The sequence below is a fragment of the Mesoplodon densirostris genome, chromosome 7 (genome assembly GCF_025265405.1).
Source record: "Mesoplodon densirostris isolate mMesDen1 chromosome 7, mMesDen1 primary haplotype, whole genome shotgun sequence".
NCBI classification, from domain to species: domain Eukaryota; kingdom Metazoa; phylum Chordata; class Mammalia; order Artiodactyla; family Ziphiidae; genus Mesoplodon; species Mesoplodon densirostris.
Window position 1 is genome coordinate 66873487 of NC_082667.1, and position 12543 is coordinate 66886029.

The 12543-nt window shown below is 50.1% G+C and overlaps 1 protein-coding gene across 1 annotated transcript in view; it reads right to left on the reverse strand.

The window, feature by feature from the left end:
• Window positions 1–11865: 11865 nt before the first annotated feature.
• The window catches only part of GALNT18 (polypeptide N-acetylgalactosaminyltransferase 18), a 346555-nt gene continuing 345877 nt past the window's right edge, over window positions 11866–12543 (reverse strand). The window contains exon 11 of the mRNA XM_060104772.1: window positions 11866–12284. Coding sequence (XP_059960755.1) covers window positions 12138–12284 — 147 coding nt within the window. The 3' untranslated portion in view covers window positions 11866–12137. The remainder of the gene's footprint in view (window positions 12285–12543) is intronic.

The window sequence follows — 12543 nt, forward strand, 5'->3', positions numbered from 1 at the left end:
CTAGATGGCTTTCTTACTACAAACAATGGCAGCGCTGGTGAATATGAGATTCTCTCCTTTGACCTCATGTGCCTCAGTTTTCTCATCAGTAAAATAGGCATCATAATAATAGCACTGACATTATAGGGTCAAGAGTTAAATGAACTAATGTATGTAAGTTAGTAGTTAAGTGTCTGGCACACAGGCATGTATGGGGCAGCTACCATTGTTGTTATTAAGCATCTTACTTATAAAATGCCCTATCCAAAGTCCGTTGTTACAGTAATTGGTATCAGCTCCAACATAACCTTTCAACTAGATCTTGCATGACTCTTCAAGGGCCTTTGCCATGTCTCTGGCACGCTCCAAAGGTGTACAAAGAAAGTCTCATCCCATGTCTCTTTAAAACTGAACAACATTATCACAAATTTTGGGTTCACTGCAGAGAATTTCCTGCTTGGGCACCATCCAGTCTCACTTGCTTCTGGACCAGTTTTCTGGGCCTGGTACCATAGTGGTATCTATTCCAGGGGTGGCTGTGATCACACCTGCCACACTCAGGACCCCCAGGCCAATTCTGTGGCCCAGCTTTGTACCCTAAACTCTGGAGCATGGCTCTACTGGTCCAAGGCTCAGTTTTCTTCTCTCCTTGCTACAGGCCCAGAAGTGGCTGTGGACAGATGCCACCTGGCCTGTGGAAGTGACCATGGGGCAGGGCAGCAGGAAAGTGAGTGGAGGGGGCCAGCATTGGAAGGTCCTGTGTGTGGAGAGCCCAGGGATTGTGGGCTGGTACAGCCAAACTATTTTGTCCAATCACACATACAAGGATCTCCTGGAACTGGACTCGGGAAATTAGCTGTGGGAGCCTGGGATGCTGGACCCAGACCAGGGTGCAGCATCCATATCTGCCCATGGCCTGCAGTGGGTGAAACAAGGGCGCCCATCTCAGGGTGAGACCACAACCAAAGTAAGGCAGATAGTGCAATAGTTGTTCCCATCTGGAGAGAATGACCAAGTGACCCGTGTCTGTGGGCTAGACAGACTAGCTGATCCAGATACCACTTCAGCCTCCTGAAACTGTCGGCTGGGAGTGGGGCAGACTAAACACTGGGTTGGCCAAAAAGTTCGTTTGGGATTTTCCATGACTTCTTATGGAAAAATCTGAAGGAACTTTTGGGCCAACCCAGTATTTAACAAGAGTAGCCATGTAGTGTGATAAGTTTCATGCCAGGGACAAATAGATGGCTGTGGGCATAAGTCACAGGAGACCCAACCTCGTATGGGACTCCCAGTGGCAGCCACTTCCCTCATCTGGGGCCGAAGGCTGTCAGGCCACAAATGTTTGCTTCATGACCATCCCATTCTGCACATGAGGGAAGCGAGGACACCATGCTTGTCCTGAGCTGGGCCTCGTGAGGGCTGTCCTGGCCCAGCACCCCTGGGAGGTGGGATTAGGTCATCTTGTTTACCACTGTGTCTCTAGCGCACAGGAAATTATGTGGCCTTAGCAGATGCTTTATAATTATTTGTTGAGTAAATGGATGAATGCATGAACTAATGAATGCATCTCAACACAGCACAATGATGGGAAATCCAAGTAGGTGGTGCCCAGAAGTCCACATGGCAGGTAGCTGGCAGGTCGCAGGGCATAGTGTTGTAAATAAGGCAAGCCAAGACACCAGCACTCAAAATTACTGGGATGGGAGTTTGCATCAGGGACCAAGATGGGCACAGAGAGTGGGTGTAATGAGTCTCTGTGAATCATGGCCCAGGACCTGGGCAGGTTTGGGTCTGTGGTTGGGGAATCAGTGGGCCCAGCAGCTGGGAACGGCTGCCAGTGGAGGCAGACACAGTAAGGAAAAGACATATGGTCCATTCAAGAGAGAGCCAGTTACTGAGTAAATTGTTCTGGAAGTGTAATATTTCTGAGGTGGATGCAGAATCCACAGACTTTAACTGTAGATCATGTCATGTTTTCAAACACATTTCTCTGTGTCGACAATTTCACTTATTCTGCAGATTGTGCCTGATTCAAGAGCCATAATTCCTGCCGATAAGACTGGAGCCATGTCATTTGGGTTCCCAAGTTGGGTTGCAGATTGCAACTAAACAGCCATCTCTTCATTTAGGGGAACTGCAATTTGAAGATGCACCATCAGTGCAGCCATGGTGACAGATGAGAAACCCCAGGTCTGGCAGGGTCTCCCGAAGCAGAGCTGGCTGTGCACCTGGCAGGCCCTGTCCATCTTTAATGATGTTATCATCTCATGTGTGGCCTTCTGCTTTGGAGACTGGTGGGTGCCTGAGGTAGCTCATGGGCTGAGAGGGCAGAGAGAATCCAAGATTGGAAGGTCATGTCTAGTACCAAGGACAGCTGCCTCCAAGGCTCCCCAAGCCGTAGTTTACAAGGACCAGCAAAGTGCAGAGACCCTCAAATGCCATGAAACCCAAGCTGACCTCCCAGGGCCCTTGGATATCTGCGTGAGGCAAGGCACTTGCAGGTATAGGGAGGCTGGTTGAGTCAGGCTTCGTGAGGTCTCAAGAGGAGTCGTGCACACACAAGCTGCAGTGATGGGGGTTATTACAGGTGTACAGGGGAGTGTGGAGTAGCTCAGATATCTCTTCAACTTACATACACATTCCCTGTGTCTGAAGTTTCTGGGATTGGACCAAGATGCCAGATTCCTAGAGAACCCGCAGTTCAGTATCTAGGGCTGAGGATCTGTTTTTTTTGGTGATAGGATGCTGAATGGGACTTCATCTGTTTTCTTGGAATTGGAAGTAAAACCCAAAGTTGAAATCAATAGGTGCCATGTGTTCCCACGTTTCTAGACGGGACCACCTGATGCCTCCCCGTGAGGGCACCATTCACACACTACTGGGCTACAAAAGCAGGAGGTAAGTGGTCTTTGAGGCTGTGAAGAGCTAACACAGGGGCAGAGTGCTGCAGCTTCCCCTTTCCCTTGTCTGGGGGGTGGCTGGGGACAAGGGGTGGTCTATATGCTCCCCCCAGCCAAGTAAATGGGACTCCGAAGAAGTGGCAGGGTCCTAGAAAAAGGGCGACTGCCGTCTCACCCTGAGCATTTAGCTCCTCCTGAAATGGCAATTCTCAGCATGTCACAGAGACACTGGTTAACTCAGTAGGGTAACGGATGGGGTGTATGAGCTCAAAGTTATGGTTAAAATTTTATGAAGATCATTAGCTTTGTATGAGCAAACCACAGCTGTTATTGGTGTATTTTGATGAGTAATACATATACACACACATACACACACACAAATACATACACACACATACTTTTTTCTTTATTGTTTTTTTTAAGTAAAGTTATTTATTTATTTTTGGCTGCGTTGGGTCTTCGTTGCTGCACGCAGGCTTTTTCTAGCTGTGGTGAGTGGGGGCTGCTCTTCGTTGCGGTGCGCGGCCTTCTCACTGTGGTGGCTTCTCTTGTTGAAGAGCACGGGTTCTAGGCGTGCGGACTTCAGTAGTTGCGGCACGCAGGCTCAGTAGTTGTGGCGCACGGGCTTACTTGCTCCACGGCATGTGGGATCTTCCCAGACCAGGGCTCGAACCCGTGTCCCCTGCATTGTCAGAAGGATTCTTAACCACTGCGCCACCAGGGAAGCCCCCATACATTTTTTCTTTAGATGATTAACCCCTGAGGCAGAACCTGTATTTTATTCTCCCCACGCAACCCCCTTAGCCTGCTTGTGTTGAATGCTTAGAAACAATATCTCAAAGAGACTCAGCAAACCAGCTCTAACTGACCTTCCAGTGGCTCTAACTGACCTTCCAGTGGCTCAAAGTGACAGAGGTTCCTGTGCTCTATTGCAAAGCAGGAGAGAGCACCCCTCTTCTTCCTGTGCTGAGCGGTGTTAGCAGCCAACCTCAAGAGAGCATGCGGTGGAATAGAAACTTCTGGCCTCACTTCAAGGCTCTGCTGTTCCATCTCAGCCACCCTTCCACAGGGCGTGCACCTGTGCTTCCGGGAGAGCTGAACCGGGGACACTGCTGACTGGCAGACACCAGGCTGTCCTCAGAATGGCCCTGTGGCCTGCTGACTAAGGTTTGTTTTCTTTCTTTTTTAATTTTTATTGAGTTATAATTTACATACCATACAATTCACTTGCTTTACTTGCACAATTCAATGACTTTCAGTATATTTACAGAGTTGTGTAACTATCACCACAGGCATAGGTTTGGCCGTGCGGCATGTGGGATCTTAGTTCCCCGACCAGGGATGGTACCTGGGCCCCCTGCAGTGGAAGTGTGGAGTCTTAACCTCTGGACCTCCAGGGAAGTCCCAGGCTTTCTTACTGAATCCTAGGTGCTGGGATTCCTCTTCCCTTAGGATTAGTTTTCTGCCAGGAATCTCCTCAGGATTTCATGTAAACAGGCTTTTGCGTGCCTGGCCCCCCAATCCAATAGATGGAAGCTTAGGAATAATAGCAGTTAATGTTTACTGACTACTTACTACATTCGAGGTACTGTGTTAAGCACTTTACATACTTTAATTGATTGAATTCTCAAAATAACCTTGTTAGTCAAGATTCTCTTGATTGCAAGTCACAGAAACTCCAACTAAAACCAGCTTAAACATTACAGGCAATGTATTGACTTATGTAACTGAAAACTGCAATCACAAGCACATGCCAAAATTAAACAAACAAAACAGTGACATGGTACCTCTGGATGGATCTTGGATACTTTTTCTTTTCCTTTTTCAGTTGTAAAATTTGTATTTGTTTATACTAGACATTGATTATTTTGTAATCAGAGAAACTTTATTTAAAAGGGCCTTATATAGTATTCTCCCGCATTGTTTTGTGTATTATAATCAACTGGGACTCTTGTTTTCTGGACTGTGATCTCCTCAAGGGCAGAGACTTCTTCTTACATGTCTTTGTAGCCTTTTCCTTGCCTTTTAAATTTGTGCTCAGGGATATGTGTAAAGTGGATTGAACTCACGTGTCTCATAGGGAAGCTTTTTGCAGTTTCAGTTCTTCCAGAAGGCAGATGATAATAAGAAAGTAGTTTACACTTGATCCAATACGTGATTTCTCAGGACAAACCATGTAACTTCAAATGGAGGTAATAATCCCAGGTTATTGTGAAGCTCAAATGAGTTAGAGCCCCGTGTGAGCTATAAAACTGTGCACCTGGCAGTTGGTAGTGACTTGGGTTTATGGAGCCTTCTCCTTCCGAAGCCTCTATCCAAGGTGAGTCATGTCTATTTCTAAATTTTCTGAGAACCATCATTATCTCTTGATGAAAAGGAATGGTGGGAGAGAGAGAGAAGCTGAGAACATCAATTTAGGACACATTATTAATCCCCTGCCGTGAGCACACCCCACACCCACACATCCTATTGTCAGATTGTCAGATTCTCCTGACATATCATTCTGGAGAGCTTGAAGGGCCATCAAGCTCAGGTTTAAGACTGAGTTCAGGATCTTGCTTCCCAAATGGGTCCTCATGATGTGTTCTCATCCCAGGGAGTGGCGCCTCTTCTACCCTCAACTCCTCTCTTTCTCATGCTCCATATTCAAGCCACTGCTGTTATCCATCTACTTTACCTGTTCCACGCCTCTGGAACTTCTTCTTCTCTCCATCTTCACTGCCGTGACCCTGGCCCAAGCTACCATCATCTCTACCTCCTCCTTGATCTACCTGGGGAAGGGTTTGCCTCCCTTTAGTCAAACACAACTCTGATCATGTCACCTCCCCGCTTAAAACTTTTCAATGGCTTCCCTCACCGAGGATAAAGGCTCCATCCTTAACAAAGCTTATGAAGGCCCTCATGGTAGGGTACCACCTACTCCACCCTCATATTTTGCCTTTCATTCTTTCTGCCCCTCCTACATGAGCTGTCTACAGGCCCCCTTGCCCGCATCTCCATGTACTGGTCCCCAGGATGGAAGGACATGCCTCTATCTTCCAGTTAATGCTTCTCAACACAGCTCAGCTCAGATGTCACTTCCTCAGCATTCATCTCTCATTTCACTGACTAGTTTCATCTGCCTTTTATAGTGTCAGAATTCTATGTATCTCCTTCTTAGTACTTACTACAGTTCAATTTTACATTATTTGTTTAATTATGTGATTAATATGTCTTTTCCACTCGTCTATAAGCTCTGTGAGGGTAGTGACTGTGTCTCTTTTCATTCACTGTTGTGTCCCCAGCACACAGCACCCAGCAGACAATTGATACATAGGTGTTGAATAAATACATGCATGCATGTCAGGTACTGTGCCAGGAGCGAGGGATACAAAGACAGATCAAGTGATGCTGCTGCCCTCAAGGTTCTCATAGCCTAGTAGGAGGGACAGAGCAGGTAGATTGATGATTTCAAGGCATCTGTGGAGACCCTCCAAAGAATTGTTGGATGGGAATAAGATGCATACAGAAAGGAATATAAACAGGCCCAGGGCCTCCCTGGTGGCGCAAGTGGTTGGGAGTCCGCCTGCCGATGCAGGGGATACGGGTTCGTGCCCCGGTCTGGGAGGATCCCACATGCCGCGGAGCGGCTGGGCCCGTGAGCCATGGCCGCTGAGCCTGCGCGTCCGGAGCCTGCGCGTCCGGAGCCTGTGCTCCGCAACGGGGGAGGCCACAGCAGTGAGAGGCCTGCATACCGCAAAAAAAAAAAACAGGCCCAGTCACACCAATGTCAAAAAAAATAACTTGTACACACACACACACACACAGAGCATATCATAGCTATATGAAAAATAACCACACTGCTCCTGGAGTTTGAAGACCAAGATATGAATCTGAACTTTTTCTCTTTCACTTAATAGCTCTGAGACCTTGTGCAAGTTATTGATGCCATCTGAACCTCTTCCTTTCCTCATCTGTAAAATGGGTGCTTAATACTGACCTCATGGACTACTCTGAGGCTTAACTAGATATATGTCAAAGTGTGTTGAATGTAAATGCACATCATGAATATTTGATTGTTGAATTTCTTTTACTTCTGATCACATGGAACCCTGATGATCTACCATCCCACCTAAGACAATTTTTCAGATGGTGAGTGCCCCGCAGGAGACACCTGGCCTTCTGCCCTTTTGCTCTGTGCCTGCACAGAGGGATCTAGAAAGATAGCCAGCTGAGTACATGACTCTGCAAACACTCGTGACCCCTGGAGAGGAGGTGAAGGTCTTTTTGAGTTTGTCCATTCGGTGGAGTTTGGACACCCTGTTCTTGTTCATTTTCCCCAGTTTGGCCAATCTACCCAAGTTTGAAGCAGAGGAAAGAAGTTTCTTCCCCGCCTCTGCCCTGTCCTTCCTGGTGGTTTTCCTTGAACCATTAATCACGAAGCTACATTCTGAGCCTCCCTGACCGTGGTTCCCGCGTGTGGGCACTAGGCCTCCAGGGCCACGGGTCCAGAGCTCCAAGCATCCCGCCCTGTGCTCACCCTTCCCCTCGGCCCGCCTTTCCCCAGGGCCCCACCTGCCTATGTTGCTGTTAACATGGAAGGACAAATGCAGTCCTATATTTCAGAGTCATCGGGCAGATCTGATTAATTTTGGAAATGAACAACGTGAAGATTCATCACCAACTTTCAGGTATGAGCAGCCATAAACAGAACCAGAGCATGGAGCACTATTTATTTATTAAAACAGTAAATTGAAGGGAAATGGGCTATTTATTTTGCACGATGTCTTCCACAGAAGTAACTGGCTCATTAATCACTCTTACTGTGGTCACGTTTGGAAGGTCAGGCTTACCAGGGAAATGAAATGGGGTGGTGTTTATAGCCCTGGCAGCATGTGGAGCCCCATGAGGCTGTCTCCTGGGGGCCCTGGTGTGTTCTGGGGAGATTCTGTGTCACACGAAGGCAGGTAGCTGGAAGGTGGTATGGCATAGTGGTTAGGGCCACAGACTGGCAACAGGGGGCCTGGGTTCAAATTCTGGCTACTACATTTGCTAGCTGTATGACCTTGGGCAAGCTGTTTAACCTCTATGCCTTGGTTTCTTCACCTACAAAATGATGCTAGGAATGGTACCTACCTTGTAGGGTACCATGAGTTTAAGTGCTTTGGCAAAGCACTACTGCAGGTAGGTCAGGTTTGGTGCAGCTGTGGGTGTTAGTTGTATTTACTCCTTTGGTCCAGACAGAGCCTCAGGGTGGGGTACTCTGGAATGAGTGGAGCTTGGAGCATAAGGTTACTGTGCGGTTCCCACAGCCCCAAGGGAAGCAGAATCGTGTAGGTGAGGCTAAGAGGACAGGCTCTGCAGTCAGCCTCCTTGGGTTCAAATCTAGCCTCTGTCTCTTGCTAGTTATTTGTCCTTGCAGAATGATTTGACCTTTCTGTGCCTCAGTTTTCTTAACTTTAAAATGGGCATGATAACAGTGCTGCTTGATTGGGTTATAATGGATATGAAGTGAGAAAATAAATGGAAAGTACTTACCTCAGTACCCGGCCAGAGAAGTAATCAAGTTTTTTGTTATTATAATCATTTTTAGGACTTCCTGGCCTGTAATTTTCCCCCAGACACTGAGCATGGTCCATGTGAACACAGCAGGTGACACGCACTGAGCTTCAGCCCCCTTCCCTGGCATGGATGGGAGGTGGTCAGACCCCCAAGGGGGGAGGGCTGAGGAAAGTGTGCCCACAGCAAAGGCTGGTGCCACAGTGCAGCTGGAGGGTCCATGTGGTTTGGGTAGGTGACGGAATGACCAGGGATTTGGGTTTGTGAGGCAGGGCATGGCACCCCAGACAATGAGGGGCTCCAGAGCACCCACCCAGTGGGCTGGGGTTCACAGAGAGACTCAGTCCCAGCTGGGAGTGGGACTTCTGGAGCAGCACAGGGGCGTGGGGAGTGGAAAGGCAGGACGGAAAGGTTAACTATGTAACATACGTGCACACTTCCCCTCTCTCCGGTCCTCCACCCTGGTGCTCTCGCTTATGGAAGCCAGAGCCTCAGAATCTTTCCTAGCACATCACTTCAGGCAGCCACGACAACCAAACGCACTCCCATGGACCGGATCTGTTTGCTAGCCCAGCACCATGAGGTCAAAGGCCCATGTAGGCTCTTGCAGCCCATTGATGGAGACCTACTCCAGGCCCCCACACACTGGTAGGAGGGACTGAGGCTACGGGAGGAGGCCTGAGTCTTGATGGCCCTAGAGGAATGGACAGGAGGGACCAAGGCTGACGACATCCTCCAGGGACCCCAGCCACGAGTGAGGAGCCCTCTCTCCTTCTCCTCTCTCTCTCACGTCGATGAAAGGAATCATGAAATGGGAAAGCGCGTGGTATGGTTCATTTCAGCGAGGAGGCACTCACAGACCGGGGCGGGGCAGGAGCACTGGGGCGACGGGAGAGGCAGACGGCAGGGCGTCCAGACCAGGGCAAGGCTGAGGCGAGTGCTGGTTACTCCCACTCTCCGCTCTCCTCCGGCCGGCTCTGTGCATCGGTGGCTTCTCGGCCCCGACCTCCCGGTGGGTTTGACCACAGGGAGGCTTTGGCAGAATATCTGACAGCCGGAGAAAGGAGAAGTGGAGATGTTCAGCCCTGCCCCGTGAAGGCTCCCTCCCTGCTGCGCTCTTGGATCAGTGGTGGTGGTGGGGGGCGGTCCCTCCCTTTGGCTGAGGATCCTGTAGGGGAGCCCACTTCCGTGGCTGCAGTCAGTGAGCTGGGGAAGCATCCCTCCCTCTGTAGGCGTGGGAACTTCTGGTCCTGCTGTCTTGGGGTGCTTCACCTCACCCGGCGCACACGCTGAAGAGCTGCCGTTGCCCTCCTTAGACTTTCTTCAGTTAGCCCTACCCCACCCCACTTACCTGAGGGCGCCATCTGTTTCCTGCCGAGGTCCTGACTCACACGGAGTACAGAAGGGTCTTTTTGCCCTAGTAGGAGGAGGGGTCAGGTTATACCAGGGCTATTTCCATGGCCAGGAAGTGCAGATGGACCAGGTACGAGGAGATCATCTTAGGGGACCAGAAAGTATTGGGGAAAATAACCTCCATGCCTCTCCTTGCTTTGGGGATCACTTCCTTAGAGTGGCCCTTTAGTAGTTCAATCCCTTTTGGAAATCCTGGTGCGCCTCACCAAGGAACCCAGGGATGGGATTTGAGTGCACCCTTCAGACAGAGCACAAAGGGAGCACAGCGCCCCCTAGGGGCTATTGCGAGGGTGGCAGCAGCAGGAGCTGGAAGGTCCCCTAGAAGAGGGAGGGGGAGGGACGGGGGGACGGAGTGGGGAGGGGCTGAAAGGGGGCCAGAATTTAGGCCACTGTTCCCTCCCTCACCAGGAGCAGCTCCTCCTGGGAGAAGGTTCTGTGCCATGGGCTGGATTCTGGATATTGCCCACAAAAATGCTGTGTCAGAAGCAGGATCTGCTGTATGATTTGCTGGGTCCAGTACAAAAAAATACAGAACCCCTTGTTCAGAAATTATGAGGAATTTCAAGACAATGACACCAGAGCATTAAACTAAACTTGGGTTGGAGGTGGAGGGGGAAACGCTGAACTTGGGGTCCCATGCCATACCCCCATGAAGCTGCCACTGGCCACTGGTTCTCCCTGTGGGGACCATGGGTGGGACCATGGGTGGGCCCCCCCTCCCCTGGAAAGCGACAGGGAGGTTGAACAGAGAGAAGAGGCGCTGTGTGGTGACAATCTTTAAAGTCTGGCTCCCAGGTGTGGCCACACTGTGTAATTTGAAAAAATATCCACCTTGGGCCTAATGCCTCCCTTGGCCCTTTCTAGCCCATCAGTTCGCAAAGCACCAAGGAAAGACACGGTTCCTGTCTGTGGATGGAGAGAGATGGGCCGAGGCCAGAGCCGGGCAGCAGGACTGGGTGCCTCGTGGGATCAGGAGCTAGAGGTACACCCACCATGTTCCCCTCCCTCCTCTTGGGCGCTGAAGGCAGGAGAAGGAACACGGCTGAGCACACAGTTTTGGGTGTCTGTGTCCTGTGTTTGTTTTCCTGGTTTAGACTGTCATGATCATGAAGAAAGCAAAGAAATATAGACTCTTAAGGCCATATAATCTCTGTCTTGCCTCAGAACTCCCTTGGATCTCTTGCCTGTAATTGGAAAGAAATGGTGAGACAAAAAGGGCTCTGATTTCCAATAGCCTCTGCTTCACAAGGATCATATTAACTAACATTAAATGATGGCAGCCTTTTTCCTATAAAACAGACTTTTGGAGAGTGGGCAGAAATAACTTTCCTCTTTGGGGTCAGTGCATATGCATGTGAGTGTGTGTGAGTGTGTGACATACTGCACGCGTGTGCACACAGGTGTGTGTGTGGGGGGCTATGTAAGCCTGTGCCTGTCCATACACAGAAGGTGCAAACGCATGCCCATTTTTTACTTGTGTACACAGCAGTGGTAGGGATTGTGAATGCGTTCACACACGCATGAGGGTCTGTGCATGAGCAGATTCTGGTGTCTAAAATCTTTACATCCTGCTTCGGTCAGTCTTGTTTGTTGTAAAGAGCAGGGGAAGGAACCAGCAGCACGTGTGCAGGTTGGGTCTGGGGTGAGGGGGGCTGTCTGTTGTCTCCATCTGTGTCATGGCAAGTGTCTGAAGCCCAGCAGATGACGCTCCAGTGGCCAACAAGCCGTCCTGGTTTCTCGGGATGGAGGACTGAGGCTGTCTTCCGGAGGCGGTAACTGCTGCACAGAGGCAGAGGGAACCTTCTCTCTGGAGGTGGCCCTGAGGTCGAGGCGCCCTTCTCACTGCCCTGGGCCTCCTAGAGAAAGCCGGCAGCTTGCACAACAAGCTCCCACTGTCTGCAGGGGCTTAAAGCCTCCTTTCTCAGGGATGTAGGGTAAGGAGAGCACACTGGAACACATCTTAGGCTACAAGCACTCCAAGTTCAGAGGAGCCGGGCCTGCATCTCCACCGAGCACCAAATAACTGCAAAATCCCTTTTCTTAACCAATAGTATTTTATTGTCAGTTATAAATATTTTCCATGTGTCCTCTATTTACAGTTGCAAAATAGTTTATGTATACCCTCACCCACCGTTTGGCCTCTTTCTATAAACTCCATGAACATTGAATAGGAAATAAAAAGCTCTTTTGGGGGCCCACCAACCTGGTTCCCCAGACTCCAAACAACCCCACACGGACAGCAGGCAACGTTGCAGCGGGTGCTACACAGTAGCAAAGGGGCGGGGTGTGAGCCGACTCCCGGCGGGGTCAGGACGCCAGGCTCCTCAGGACATTGGTGATGCTCCAGTGCTGGCCCGAGCACCTCTGCAGCACCAGCTGGAAGCCAAACTCTGCGCCGCTGTTCTCCTGCAGCTCCAGACAGCGCTTGGATTTGCGGTTCTGGATGGGGCCTCCCTAGGAGCCGGGGCGGAAAGTGGGGTCAGAGGGCATGGGGGAGCCTCAGGCCTAGTGGCTGGTGGGGATTACTTGTAGGTGCAGGTGTCTGGGATCCTGTGAGGCTGCGGGAGGTCTGGGGTCAGCATTCCCACGAAGCCCGAGGATCCCTGTCTTGAAGTGCTTGTCTCCTCCCTGAGACTGAACTTGTGCCTCTGTTTTCTTCACAGGCCCCTAGTTCTTTGCTGGGACAGAGGACAGAGATGCTCCGCCCCAGCTT